We start from the raw sequence: 13,401 nt of genomic DNA, 5'->3' as shown, positions 1-13,401 counted from the left end.
GTGGGGAGGGAAGGGGACTTTTACTACCCAGATATCTTCTGGAAAAGTTATACGGCAAGACACAACATTTCCCAAAAGTGCCTGGAATGTCTTGGGGACACCACAAGTGCCTGGTTTTTCACTTTGCATCTGACTCACTTCTCTCCCCGGGTCTCTCTGTTTGTGTTGTGTCTGTCTGAGGACATGTCCCGTTACCCTCAGAACAATATTCGGTGAAAACCTTTCCTCCTGAGTCATTAGAATTCCTACGTTTGTACAGGGTTTTACATCAGCCTAGGGGATTCTGGAGCAAAGGTAGAATTTTCTCTGTTGAGTTCTGTAAGCCCTCTACAAATGCTGAACATTTTTATACGTATTACATTCTTCAAGGTTTTCTACCATCAAAATTCCTAGCTGCACCGTGTCATTGGCTGGCTTTAAAACTTTCACCGAATCAGGGAATAGGAACAGGGTGGTCATTAAAGGAGAGAAGGGCCTGGAAAGAGCTGTTTGGGGGACCAACATGTGGCTGTCAGGTTGAATCATCCACACACAGGAGGGCAGGTTCATGTGGAGGTATCCCTGGGATAGGGCCTGTAACAGGAGGCAGGGAGATCTTCAGAGATTAACTGCTGGTGTCCCTGGTGAAGGGAAGCAGCAGGGAACTATGCTGGGTGAGAAGAAAGAGGAGAGAAGCCAGAAGCAGGGGCCAAGAGGACTTCAGTGGAGCCAGGCGGGGTAGAAAAACTGTTTGTTTGGACACTTGAAGTGGACTTGAAGTTGCCCCTTGCTGTTAGCCCAGAAAGGGGTGTGGCCAGTTGAATAATTTTGGCTGGATGCCCCAGAAAACCTGGCGAGGGAAGCGGCAGAAGACATCAGCAGCCAAGGAAGTAGCCAGGTGAAGTCCCCTGTATAATCGGGAGAATGGTCCTGCTTTAATCTAGCAGACAAAGGCATGACAAGAGCCAATGGCTGGGAGCTGAAGCTGGAGAAATTAAGGCAAGACTCATAGAACTACAAGGGACCTCAAGAGGTCATCTAGTCCAGTCCCCTGCACCCCATCTATAACATCCCTGACAGGTGTTTGTCTAATCTGCTCTTAAAAATCTCCAATGACGGAGATTCCACAACCTCCTTAGGCAATTTATTCCAGTGCTTAACCACTCTGACAGTTAGGAAGTTTTTCCTAGTGTCCAACCTAAACCTCCCTTGATGTAATTTAAGTCCATTGCTTCTTGTCCTATCCTCAGAGGTTAAGGAGAACAATTTTTCTCCCTCCTCCTTGCAACAATCTTTTAGGTATTTAAAAACTGTTGTTATATCCCCTCTTAGTCTTCTCTTTTTCAGACTAAACAAACCCAGTTCTTTCAATCTTCCCTCATAGGTCATGTTTTCCAGATCCCTAATCGTCCTTGTTGCTCTTCTCTGGACTCTCTCCCATTTGTCCACATCTTTGCTGAAATATGCCGCCCAGAACTGGACACAATACTCCAGTTGAGGCCTAATCAGCACAGAGTAGAGTGGAAGAATTACTTCTCGTGTCTTGCTTCCAACACTCCTGCTAATACATCCCAGAAGGATGTTTGCTTTTTTTACAACAGCATTACATTGTTGACTCATATTTAGCTTGTGGTCCACTATGACCCCCAGATCCCTTTCTGCAGTACTCCTTCCTAGGCAGTCATTTCCCATTCTGTATGAAATAAGATGCAACTTCTGTAATGGTGATTAGCCATTGGAGCAACTTACCTAAGGAAGTGGTGGATTCTCCAACTTGGAGTATTTAAATCAAGACTGAAATCAAGACAGCAGGAATCACTGCTGACGTTTTCTGGGGTGCAGGACATCAGGCTAAATGATCACAGTGCTCCCTTCTGGCCCTAAAATCTACAGAACTGATGCACCCAGAATCATGCGTCACTTCTGAGAATCTTGGCTCCAATTATTAACAAATGGTATAAACAGCCAGAGGACTTACAGTAAAGATGAATTACCAGGATCACTAGTAAGGCCCCAGGACACCTCTTAGTTGGCCTGCCCCTCATTTCTGTGCACTGTGAAATAGAAGGCTTCCTGGAGCCTCATGTATTTCTCACATCCAGACTTCTCTGTCATCTTGCATTTCTCCAGCTTGAGAGGCAAGACACATCGTTCTCATCTAGGGTGACCAGATGTCCCGATTTTATAGGGACAGTCCTGATATTTGAGGCTTTTTCGTATATAGGCTCCTATTACCCCCCACCCCCTGTCCTGGTTTTTCACACTTGCTGTCTGGTCACTCTATTGCCCTATCGGGAGCAAGGCCGATCCCTCGCAGACAAAATACAGATCCACTTCAGAGACCTGTGCAATGTGTTACTCTCGAATACACATCTTTCTAGGCACAACGCTGCCCCACAGCAGTAAAATGTTTGTACAGGAAGGTGGCCACTTTGTTTCTCTGTGTCTTCATGGTGCAGAAATAGCTGGCCGAGTCAGCGATCTGAGAATTGTTGATGTGTAGGTGGCTCCATCTCTCCCTTTTCAAGAGGTCAGCTATGAAATTTGGCATCTGGGTAACATTCCCATTCTGATACAGACTCAGCAGGAAGGCAGGACTTTCCCCAGGAAATGGCCTGTACCGCTATACATAGGACCCTGTGCCTGAGTAGCTGCAGGTCAGAATGGAGGTCTCCCCTTTGGATCTGGCCAGAGATGGAGGACTCTGATCCACTTTAATTTGGCAGCTCACCCCTGTAGACAAAGGCAAATGGAGAAGCAACAGATTAGCTGGTTCAGTTCCCATCAGCCTTCATCTTCCCCAGTGGTTCCTTCCATCTCACTGTTTCTTCTTCAGCCAAAATACATCAGAATTTCTTCTTAATAGTCTGGGCCTCGGTGTAAATCTGTGTGGCTCCATCAAAGTCAACGCACCTACCCTGAGAAGCAGCAGCTGAGAGTCTGCTTTGTTCTTGTGATATTCAGCCCAGCAACTCCTGGAGAATGGAGAGACCTCTTGGGTCATCAGGGACTAGAACTGCTGGGTGCATTCAGCTTCCTGCTCTGGGAAATGGAGGCACAGAGCAACCAGGGAGGGGCGGGGGAGGGCTTCAAAGGAGCCAGGCACTCAATTCATAGTGCAGTATCAAAGGGATTTGGGCGCCTGACTCTGTTAGCCTTCTTCGAAAGTCCAAGTGTAAATCGCTTGTCCAAGGTCACATAGTCTGTGGTGGAGCTGGGACATGAGGTCACGTCTCCTGAGTCCCAGACCAGTGGCTACAGCATGAGACCTCCCTCATTCCCACATTATTATTATCCCAATACTGGAGTAACTCAGTGCAACTCTATGGCCTGTTTGCTCTACAGGAGGTCAGATTAGATGATCCTTGCCGGCATTGAACCCTATGAATTATTATTATAGCACCTGGAGACCCAGCCGAGATCAGAGCCTCTTGTGCCAGGCGCTGCAAAGACACACAGTAAAAGACAGTGCCTGTCCCGCAGAGCTCAACAGACAAAACCTCCACAACCATACAGCAGAACTGAACTAAGTTGGGGGAGGTGCGGGGAGGCATTGGGCCAGATGCTGCAGAGACCCCTAGGAACTGAGATCAGGGCCCCGTTACGCCAGGCACTGCACTGACACAGTGGGGAAAAGCCCCTGCCCCTGAGAGGCTCACAGTGTAAACTCACCCTAGACTTACCCTGCGAGCCAGCCAATCAGGGACAATTGAGCAGATCTGTGACAATCAGATCAGGCTCGGTTTAATCCTCAGTGTCTAATGCTCCTCCAAGAAAGGGGGCTATTTTCTGCCACTAGTGAGCTTTCTTTCTTATTTATCTCCATTTCTGTTTCTTATGCCTGTATTGTCTCCTCAGGGAATGCTTTCCCATCGGCTAGTATTGTGGGGGCAAGGAAGCTATTTTTGATATAAAACCACCAGATCCAGACAATTGGGGAAGGTGAAAAGGGGAAAAATTCTATAATTTTCCAGGTGTTTCTTCAAGGTTCTTCCTTAAATTGCTGACCCCTCTTCCCTTCCCTTCCCTTCCCTTCCCTTTATTCTATTCCCATAGCTTCTGTTCTAGTCCATTCCAATGTATTCTCTTCTATTCCATTCTGTTCTTATTACCCCTCGCCTCGTCTGTCCTACTTTCCTTTCTTCTCTGCTCATATCCTCTCTTCTATTCTAATTTGTTTTTGTCTCCTCTCTTCCTGCCCCTCCTCCATCCAGGGTTGTGTGAAGGGCTGCCTGTGCTCACAGCACAGATACACAGCCGTGTCTACCAGGCGGCTGCTGTTCAGGTACAAGAAGCTGCTTTTGGTTTTGGTTTCCAGGCTCATGGTGAAATTCTCTCGGGTGTCTCTGCCACTCGAGGACGGGAGCGCCACGAACGGTGGCGAGCCCCCCGGCAGCTGGCGATACCAACGCACGCCGGAATCAGTGCTTGTGTAGGAGCAATTGAGCTGGATGGGTCTCCTTCAAGGGCAGCGGCCTGAGACTGGTCCTGGGTCACTGTCTATTGGGCCAAGGCACCTGTGGGAGGAGGTTGGGTTTAGTCCACATTTTCTTGCTCAACAATGACAGGAAAATACATTCAACTCTGTACTGATAAAGGAGAAAACAAGCAAATGAGAATCCACCCTTCCCTCTGTGCTGTTCTGTCTGTCCGTCCATCCACCCTTCCCTCTGTTCTGTCTGTCTGTCCATCCACCCTTCCCTCTGTGCTGTTCTGTCCATCCATCCATCCATCCACCCACCTTCCCTCTGTGCTTTCCGTTCTTCTTTCCTTCCCTCTTCACTCATGTGGTAAATGAAGGGGGGGTAGCACCCTTGTGTAACTTTCCAACCATTCAGTTAGCGATAAAATCCTCCTTAGCAGCTGTACCCAGTTGCCTTACCTGTAAAGGGTTAAGAGATGCTTAAAATGAGTTGGCACCTGACCAGGAGAACAAGGAGGGAAGCTGTGCCCTTTCAAATTGGGAAAAACTGCTTGGGGTCAGGGCCGGTGCAACCACTAGGTGAACTAGGCGGCCGCCTAGGGCGCCTAAAAGTCCGCTCAGGCGAGGAGGTGGAGTGGAGGTGAGCTGGGGAGGGCCGCCCGCAGTAACGGGGGGGGCGCACAGGGGAACCGCTCCCCGCCCCAGATCACCTCCACTCTGCCTCCTCTGCTGAGCACACAGCCCCCGCTCTAATTCTCCTCCAATCGGCGCCGCAAGCCTGGGAGGGGAGGAGAATTAGAGCAGCGCCGGTGTGCTCAGTGGAGGAGGCGGAGCGGAGGTGAGCTGGGGCGGGCTCCCCGGGCGGGGTTAGTTGCCGCGGGGGGGGCTCCTCTGGTGGGAGGGGCGGGTGGGCGTGGTTAGCTGCCACGGGGGAGCGGGGGCGTGGTTAGCTGGGGGGGGGTGGCGCACCGGCCCTGCTCGGGGTGAGGGTCTTTGCAGCAAATATGTTGTAAGCGGGGCCAGGTATGAAAATCATCAGGCTGTCTATGATTATTTTAAAGCATTTTTTAAATTATTTTATCTATTTGTACAAAATTAGTAGTGGGAGGGTCAACATCGCATATGAAAATATAAAAGGTCAATATCCTTAAATTAAACGATAGTAAGTTCTCAAGCAGAATTTTCCTTACTTTTACCTATCGGCAAATTTCAGTTTTTATGGTTAGAAATATTTTTTCGTGGGTTTGTGTGTGTGCACTGGGAAATTGACGTTTACCAACATTTACCAATAAAAATCTGATCCTTCCAATCCCAGAAATAAGACCTACAGTTTGGTTTTGTTTTAACAGTGAGGGCAATTAACTATTGGACTCAACTATCAAGGGAAGTGGTGGATTTCCCATCTCTTGAAGTCTTCAGATCCAGACTGGAGGCTCTTCAGGAAGATATTTTAGCCATGCAGGATTTATTGAGATGAATACGGGGGCTACTGAGAGAAATTCTCCAGCCTGTGTGATATGGGCAATGAGGCCAGATGATCGAAGGGTCCCTTCTGGCCTTAAACTCCCTGTTTCAGAACGTGTCAGTCCCTATAAAAACAATGAGGAGTCCGGTTGCACCTTAAAGACTAAGAGATTTATTTGGGCATAAGCTTTCATGGATAAAAAACCCACTTCTTCAGATGCATGGACTCCTCGTTGGTTTTGTGGATACAGACTAACATGGCTCCCCTCTGATAGTCAGTCCCTATAGTTCATCATATAAAACTAACCTAGGGGAAAGGAATTGCATCCTGGTGTTCAGCTTTGTCCAGAGCGGATTCATAGATTCATAGATTCTAGGACTGGAAGGGACCTCGAGAGGTCATCGAGTCCAGTCCCCTGCCCGCATGGCAGGACCAAATACTGTCTAGACCATCCCTGATAGACATTTATCTAACCTACTCTTAAATATCTCCAGAGATGGAGATTCCACAACCTCCCTAGGCAATTTATTCCAGTGTTTAACCACCCTGACAGTTAGGAACTTTTTCCTAATGTCCAACCTAGACCTCCCTTGCTGCAGTTTAAGCCCATTGCTTCTTGTTCTATCCTTAGAGGCTAAGGTGAACAAGTTTTCTCCCTCCTCCTTATGACACCCTTTTAGATACCTGAAAACTGCTATCATGTCCCCTCTCAGTCTTCTCTTTTCCAAACTAAACAAATCCAATTCTTTCAGCCTTCCTTCATAGGTCATGTTCTCAAGACCTTTAATCATTCTTGTTGCTCTTCTCTGGACCCTTTCCAATTTCTCCACATCTTTCTTGATGGGATGCTAATAGCAACCTTGTGGTTAAAACACAAGGACGGAGCCTGAGAGATCTAAGACGTGAGTCTCATTGTTATTAGTGGCCTGCTTTCCCGAGGCAAAACCTGGCTCCTATCAGCAGTGTCCTTGTTCTCATTTAGTATCACCTCTCCCATTTCTTTTTATATGGGAGGCGCTGAGACTATGGTGATAAGTAACCGCATAAAGCCCTAAGGCAGTGGCTCTCCACCTTTCCAAACTACTGTACCCCTGTCAGGAGTCTGATTTGTCTTGTGTACCCCCAGGTTTCACCTCATTTAAAAACTACTTGCTTACAAAATCAGACATAAAAACACACACGTGTTGCTGGAAAATGGCCGACTTTCTCATTTTTATCCATAAAACAAATCAAATGGAATATAAATAGTGTACTGAGCAGTATCAACAAGTCATTGTATGAAATTTTAGTTTGCACTGACTTCCCTAGTGCTTTTTATGTTGCCAGTTGTAAAACTAGCCAAGTATCTAGATGAGTTGATGTACCCACCGGAAGACCTCTGCATACCCCCGTGTACCCCTGGCTGAGAACCACTGCCCTAAGGAATGTAACTCAGGTAACTGCAGCAATAGTAAAAATGGACAGTCTGTCACCTCTCATCAGGTTCTTATTTTGTGTGAGACACTTTCTCCTTCTACACAGAACAGTTTTGTCTTTATAAAAAGTACATAAGAACGGCCATACTGGGTCAGACCAAAGGTCCACCTAGCCCTTTATCCTATCTTCTGACAGTGGCAATGCCAGGTGCCCCAGAGGGAATGAACAGAACAGGTAATTTAGAATTAAGGGCCCAGAATAGACAGGGGCCAGATGACCAGTGGCTGGAAATCGGCCATAGCACCATCGGAGTCAATGGGCCAGACCTGTAGCTGGGTGAATTGGTGTCGTTACAATAAACTCAGTGGTGCCAGATCCCCAGCTGGTGTAAATCAGGGTAGCCAAAATACAGCTGCTAAGCCTCTGGCCCGCCGATGGCTGTGAAGCAGACAGATCCACACAGCTGCACAGCTGTAACTAGAGTTTTAAGGAGCTGAGCAGTGTGTTTTCCTGTTGCTTGGCCAAAATGTTACCATGTAATTTCTGGTTCCCCTTGTGGCTCGTTAAAAAACTTGCAGTTCCTCCCCGCCATGATGTTTTAATTGTTGCCTTTGCTCCCTGCTTGCAAAGTATGTAATCTCCAGGGCTAATTAGGGAGATCTTTTTGAATGAATGTCCCCATGGGGCTTGTTAGCCGCAGCACGAGAGGTTGGCAAACAGCGAGTGTATGTTTGGAAAGAGCAGGGAATTGTAGGTAAAGGAAACCCGGCAGTGTGCAGAGGGGAGCTAAGCCAAGGCCAAAAGTCCCTGGAGAACAATTACGATGTAAGAAGCAGAAGCACACATCTAACGCCAGATCCCCGCCTGGGGTAAATCAGCCTGAGGCCAGTCGAGTTCAGTGGGACTCTGTTGATTTACTCCGGCTAACGAAATGGACCCGGGGTCCATGGAGAATTTCTCAGCAAGAATCCCTCACAAATGGATGCTAAAGACAAGTACAGAGTGGCACATCACAGTTAAACACCCTGTGACAGCCAGATGGCTCGTGGGTGTTCTGGAAATGGGATATGGGCCCTTCCCCTTCTTGGGGGCACCAGCGCCAATCCAGTCCTAGAGCAGGGGAACGGGCTGGCTCAGGTGGTGGTGGTGGGGGGGGGAATGGTATATGGACCTTCTCCACTCTAGGGGCAGCTGGCTCTGATCTGGCCCAAGGCCAAGGGGACTAGCTGGCTCAGGGGGTTAGGAATAGGATATGGGGCCTTTCCCCATTAAGGGGTGCCACCCCAGATCCAATCTGGCCCCAAGCCATTGAATATGGGAATGGTATATGGGGCACTGTCTCCAGTCCACTAATGGCTGAGGGTCATTAGCGCAAAGGGGCTAAGTAAAAGTATCTGGCAGTGGCCCACCCCACTCCTGGGGCACATACCTACTGGAAACACTGAGACATCGGGCACCAGCTCCCAGCCATGTTGTATTGCTTGTCAGTGATGCCAAGTGTCAAATGGGGCAGTGACTCTGAACTTCCTTCTCGCGCCTGGCGCTGACCCTGCTGGGGAATGGCTCTGACGGTGTGCTGCAGGGAGCGAGGTGGGAGGTTCCATAGGGGGCGCTGTCCCCTTGCAGTCGGTGCAGTGTGGTGCTAGGGGGCATGATGCATTGGGAATTTCCCTCTTTTGGGTTAAACTTGAAACCCACTCTCTGCTACTAGTGGCCTTGTCGCTTTTCCTTAGAGCTGGTGTCCAGCCCAAACTCACACTCAGTTCGTCTCATTCTGCCTTCTTCAGTTCACTTTCTTGGTTTGAACTTGGTACAGGGCTCTTCTTCCTCTACTATAATGCATGGTTATAGTGCACTATAAAACAGCCACAGCATCCCACCCCAGAGGTGGCTACCCTTCAGCAGTCAATGAGGCACCTCACAGGTGGGTTATTTAGCTCACATTTTCCAAGCAGTTTGAAGTCTTTGGGTGAAAAATCCTCAGGATTGGCAATCAATCCAGCTATGATTAATCATTACAAAGGATCAGGCAACAACTGCAAATACTGTTTCAAGTATTGCACAGGCTTTCTATTGAAAAAAAGTATCCGTTTTTATTAGCACTCAGCATCCAATAAATATAAGACAGGATTCCACAGGGAAAAAATGTGCTGCAGTCATTATTATAACTAGTTTTCAATACTCTTTATATGAGTGAGACGAAATAAGGTAGTTCAATCGATAGATTAGATATGGTTTGCAGTGTTGTAGCCGTGGTGGTCCCAGGATCTGAGAGAGAAAAGGTGGGTCAGAGAACACCTTTCATTGGGGCAACTTCTGTTGGTAGAGGGAACCCGAGTGTCACAGCTAAATACAAAGAACTTTGGCCCAGATCCTCCCATTGATTTCAATGATCTGGAGTTTTATTATTGCTATTTTCCAGATACAACCAAAATGAGTAAAAGGATCAAACCCTAAGGCAGATAAAACAGCTGCAGCAATAGTTAAAATGGTCAGACTGTCACTTCTCTTCAGGTCGTATGTTGTATGAGACACTTTATCATAAGGGGTTTGCACATGTTGTAGGAAACCACTTGCAATGAAGCGGTCACTTAACATATCTGCAGGCATGGGACAAAGGAAGTTTAGTAGGCACCACATTATGCTACAAAATTGTTGTAATGAGCAATAAAACCAGGGTCTCTGTTTGTTGGGATTCCCTCCAAGGCCTGTTCTACTTGGCTGATCCAGCTCTGGGAGCAGGGCCAGCTCCAGGCACCAGTCTGGGAGAGCACTTTATCCAGTTCCCTGGGGAAACTCACTTCAGCGATGGCTCCAGGCACCAGCGCTCCAAGCGCGTGCCTGGTGAAGCAAGCCGCGGGGGGCAGCCTGTCGGTCCCTGTGGATTCGGTGGCAATTCGGCAGCGGGTACGCCAAAGCCGCGGGACTGGCGGACCTCCTGCAGGCAAGCCGCCGAAGGCAGCCTGCCTGCTGTGCTTGGGGCGGCAAAAAAGCTAGAGCCGCCCCTGACTCACTTCTACTCCAGATCTCATCACTCAGGTCCCTTTATTCGGCATACAGAAAAGCTACGCTGAGTTGATCTGACTCACCTCGCCCCATTGATGACGTGTCTGAGCAACTCGCAAATCTGTCATGGATTTAGCCCCCCAACAACCCCAAGGGAGGCAGGAAAACAACATTAACTGTCCAAAAAGTTGATTAATGCAGAATTCAGTGCAGCCACTCGCCCTGCACTGGGCACCCTTAATTCTGCAATAACAGAGATTTGGGGTAGTTAATTTCCATGGCTGTGTCAATCCCAGCAGAGTGCTAGACGCTGGACTAGTCCATCTCCACGTACATGCGACGCAGCAGGGTGGACTGGCTGGATGGGTCAGTGAATGGTTTGAACTGGCCTGCTTTCTCTGAGGAGTTATAGCCCCTAAAATCGGCTGGCGGGGCAGCCCCGGGGCTGTGATTGTACCAGGCTATTAGAGCCTCACTGGTTACACTGTTGTTACAGGGAAACTCAGCTGAGTCCCCTGCTGGGAGAGTTCAGAAGCCTGAGACACCTCCTCATTGACTCCTCCACCTCGAAAAACTGCCACCATCGAGCTCAGACTGTGAACAATAATCTAGGTGCTGACTGGAGAGCTTTTGCTAGCCTCAGGGAATGAATGGCACTGAAGAAGACAACCTACCAAAGTGGCCAGATAGAAGAGAAATGTTGGCTGGGCTAACATAAGGGTCTAAGAGAACCCTTCACCCATGGGAAATGGGCATCTTGTGTCCTTAAGTTTCTTTGCAAGTCTCCCAGGATTTGGATCTATCTTATGCATGCAGAGAAAGCGTTTGTCCACAAACCAGTTTCCTCAAGGCCTTTTTCATCTCCTTGTTCCTCAGGGTGTATATAAAGGGGTTCAGCAGAGGGGTGACTGCAGTATAGAATACAGCCACTACCCCGTCGGATACTTGACTTGAAGAGGGATGCAGGTATATGAAGACTGGGGGCCCATAGTACAGCAGCACCAGGGTAAGGTGGGCGCTGCAGGTGGAGAACGCCCGCTGTCTCCCTTGGGCCGTGCGGATCTTCAGGATGGCGGAGGCGAGGTAGGCATAAGAAACGCAGATGAGCAGGAAGCAGCCGGCCCCCACCGCCCCAATGTTGGCCAGAATGACGACTTGGTTGGTGGCTGTGTCGGCACAGGCCAGCTTCAGCACGGCGGGGATGTCACAGACGAAGTATTCCAACTGGTTGGGGCCGCAGTAGGGCAGGCGAAAGGTCAGGAAGGCCTGGACCGTGGCATGGATTGAGCCAGTGAGCCAGGTGCCAGCTGCCAGCCACAGGCAGGTCTTTCTGCTCATCACCACACTGTAGCGCAGGGGGTGGCAGACGGCCAGGAAGCGGTCATAGGCCATTACCGTATAGAGGAAGCACTCCGTGCTGCACAGGAAATGGAAGGCGTAGAGCTGCGCCACGCAGCCACCGAAGGAGATGGCCCTGCCCCTGGGCCCCACCAAGCCAGCCAGGATCTTGGGCACAGTGACGGAGGAGAGGCAGGCGTCAAGGAAGGAGAGGTGGCCAAGGAAGCAGTACATGGGCAGGGCGTGGAGTCGAGGATCGCAGAGCACAGTCAGCAGGGTGAGGGCGTTGCCCAGCAGGGTGAGCAGGTAGAGGAGGAGGAAGAGGAGGAAGAAGAGAGAGGGAAGCTCCCTGGTGTTTGGGAGTCCCTCCAGGATGAATTCTGTCACCGGCGTTTGGTTTCCTGGCTTCATCTGCTTCCCCCCGTGCAGGGCAACAGTAGCTAGAGCAGCACGAATCAGAGCAGAAATTATCCCAGTATGTGTCTGTTTGTCTTTCTCTCTCACACACACAGTTCAATGGAGTAGCATGACACCATAACTCAGAGGTCCTTTTACTCTAGTGTCCCACCGGCCCCTCATCGCAAGCCAAAGCACAGCGATTATTCATCCCCTCCGGTATCTATCTAGACCCCATGACTGTTGCATGTGAGAGCCTCAGACTTTTAACTGTATTTTTTCCTCACAATACCTCGGTTTTACGGCCTGTGAGCCGAGGCACAGAACAGCTCAAAGACACACAGGAAGCCCACATCAGAGCAGGAGATTTAAACTCAGGTGTCTCAGATCCATGGCTAGTGACTTCACTGCTGGACCGTCCTTCCTCTCATCTTGTCTCCTCTCACATCATCTGTGAACAATGTCCTGTTAGTGTAGGTAGATAAATAGCCTGATTACCACTCTGTCACCTCCTGACCAATCACTATCTATCTCTCTATCTATCCCTATACACACCAATCTTGTTGTCTCTTGCACATTATCTATCTGGCCTGGTTCTCCTCTTGTCACCCATCATCAGCCTGCCAGATGCAGGAAGGGCGTGCTGGAGTGTCACCAACCACTGAAGGATGCTGGAAGCTGGCCCTGTTGGCCCATGTGTCTATTGCATGATTCCAGATCCAATTCCAACATTTGTCCACACAGGAAAGTCAACGTCCAGAGCGCCTGCACGGATGACAGCCAGCATGAAATCAGGGGATTTGAATGAAGCAGGAAGGGTGGTATCCTCCCCGATCCGGGAATGAGCTGATCCCAAACTGGGAGAGGTTAGGGAGAAAGGTCCCACTAGAGGCAGGTGAACTCTTAGCTGCCCTCTGTAGGGATTCTTGTACCCTGTGTCCTATGAAACAGCTGGTACCAGAGCCTCAGGTCAGAGCCTGGGCTGGATGGACCTTGGATTAACCTGCCCTGGCAGTCCCTCTGTCCCTAAAGAAAAGCTGTTCCCCGCTCAGACGCACTCACCACTCTCACGGTACCGGGATGAGGAACAGATGCTTCATTGTTTCTGCTGTGACAAAGTGCCTGAGTCAGCCAAGTATTTGAATGATATCTTCACTCTTGGGTACACTGCTCACCACACTCCTGGGAGCTAATTGTCTGACGCAAATCCAGGCGAAGCCTTGCCCCAGGTCTCCCGTTCCCAGGCTCTGTCAGCAGGGGAGAGAGGGCATCGCATCAGGATTCTTAGCTCAGTGTCTGACATTCGCTACCCAGGGCTGCGTTGCTGCTAGCTACATGGAGATCATTTTAACATGCTTCTGGCAGCTTCCAAGTTCCC

At 49.4% G+C, this 13,401-nt stretch overlaps 1 protein-coding gene across 1 annotated transcript; it reads right to left on the bottom strand.

The window, feature by feature from the left end:
• Positions 1 to 7,353: 7,353 nt before the first annotated feature.
• Positions 7,354 to 12,038, bottom strand: LOC135886759 (olfactory receptor 10S1-like). The gene is made up of 2 exons (XM_065414540.1): positions 11,127 to 12,038; positions 7,354 to 7,380 (listed from the first exon to the last, which is right to left on the bottom strand). Exons 1-2 carry the CDS (start codon positions 12,036 to 12,038, stop codon positions 7,354 to 7,356), a joined length of 939 nt encoding a protein of 312 aa, XP_065270612.1.
• Positions 12,039 to 13,401: the final 1,363 nt, after the last annotated feature.

Source organism: Emys orbicularis, chromosome 12, assembly GCF_028017835.1.
Source record: "Emys orbicularis isolate rEmyOrb1 chromosome 12, rEmyOrb1.hap1, whole genome shotgun sequence".
NCBI classification, from domain to species: Eukaryota; Metazoa; Chordata; order Testudines; family Emydidae; genus Emys; species Emys orbicularis.
The sequence above is the reverse complement of the archived record's forward strand: the minus strand, read 5'-3'. Positions and strand labels throughout refer to the sequence as shown.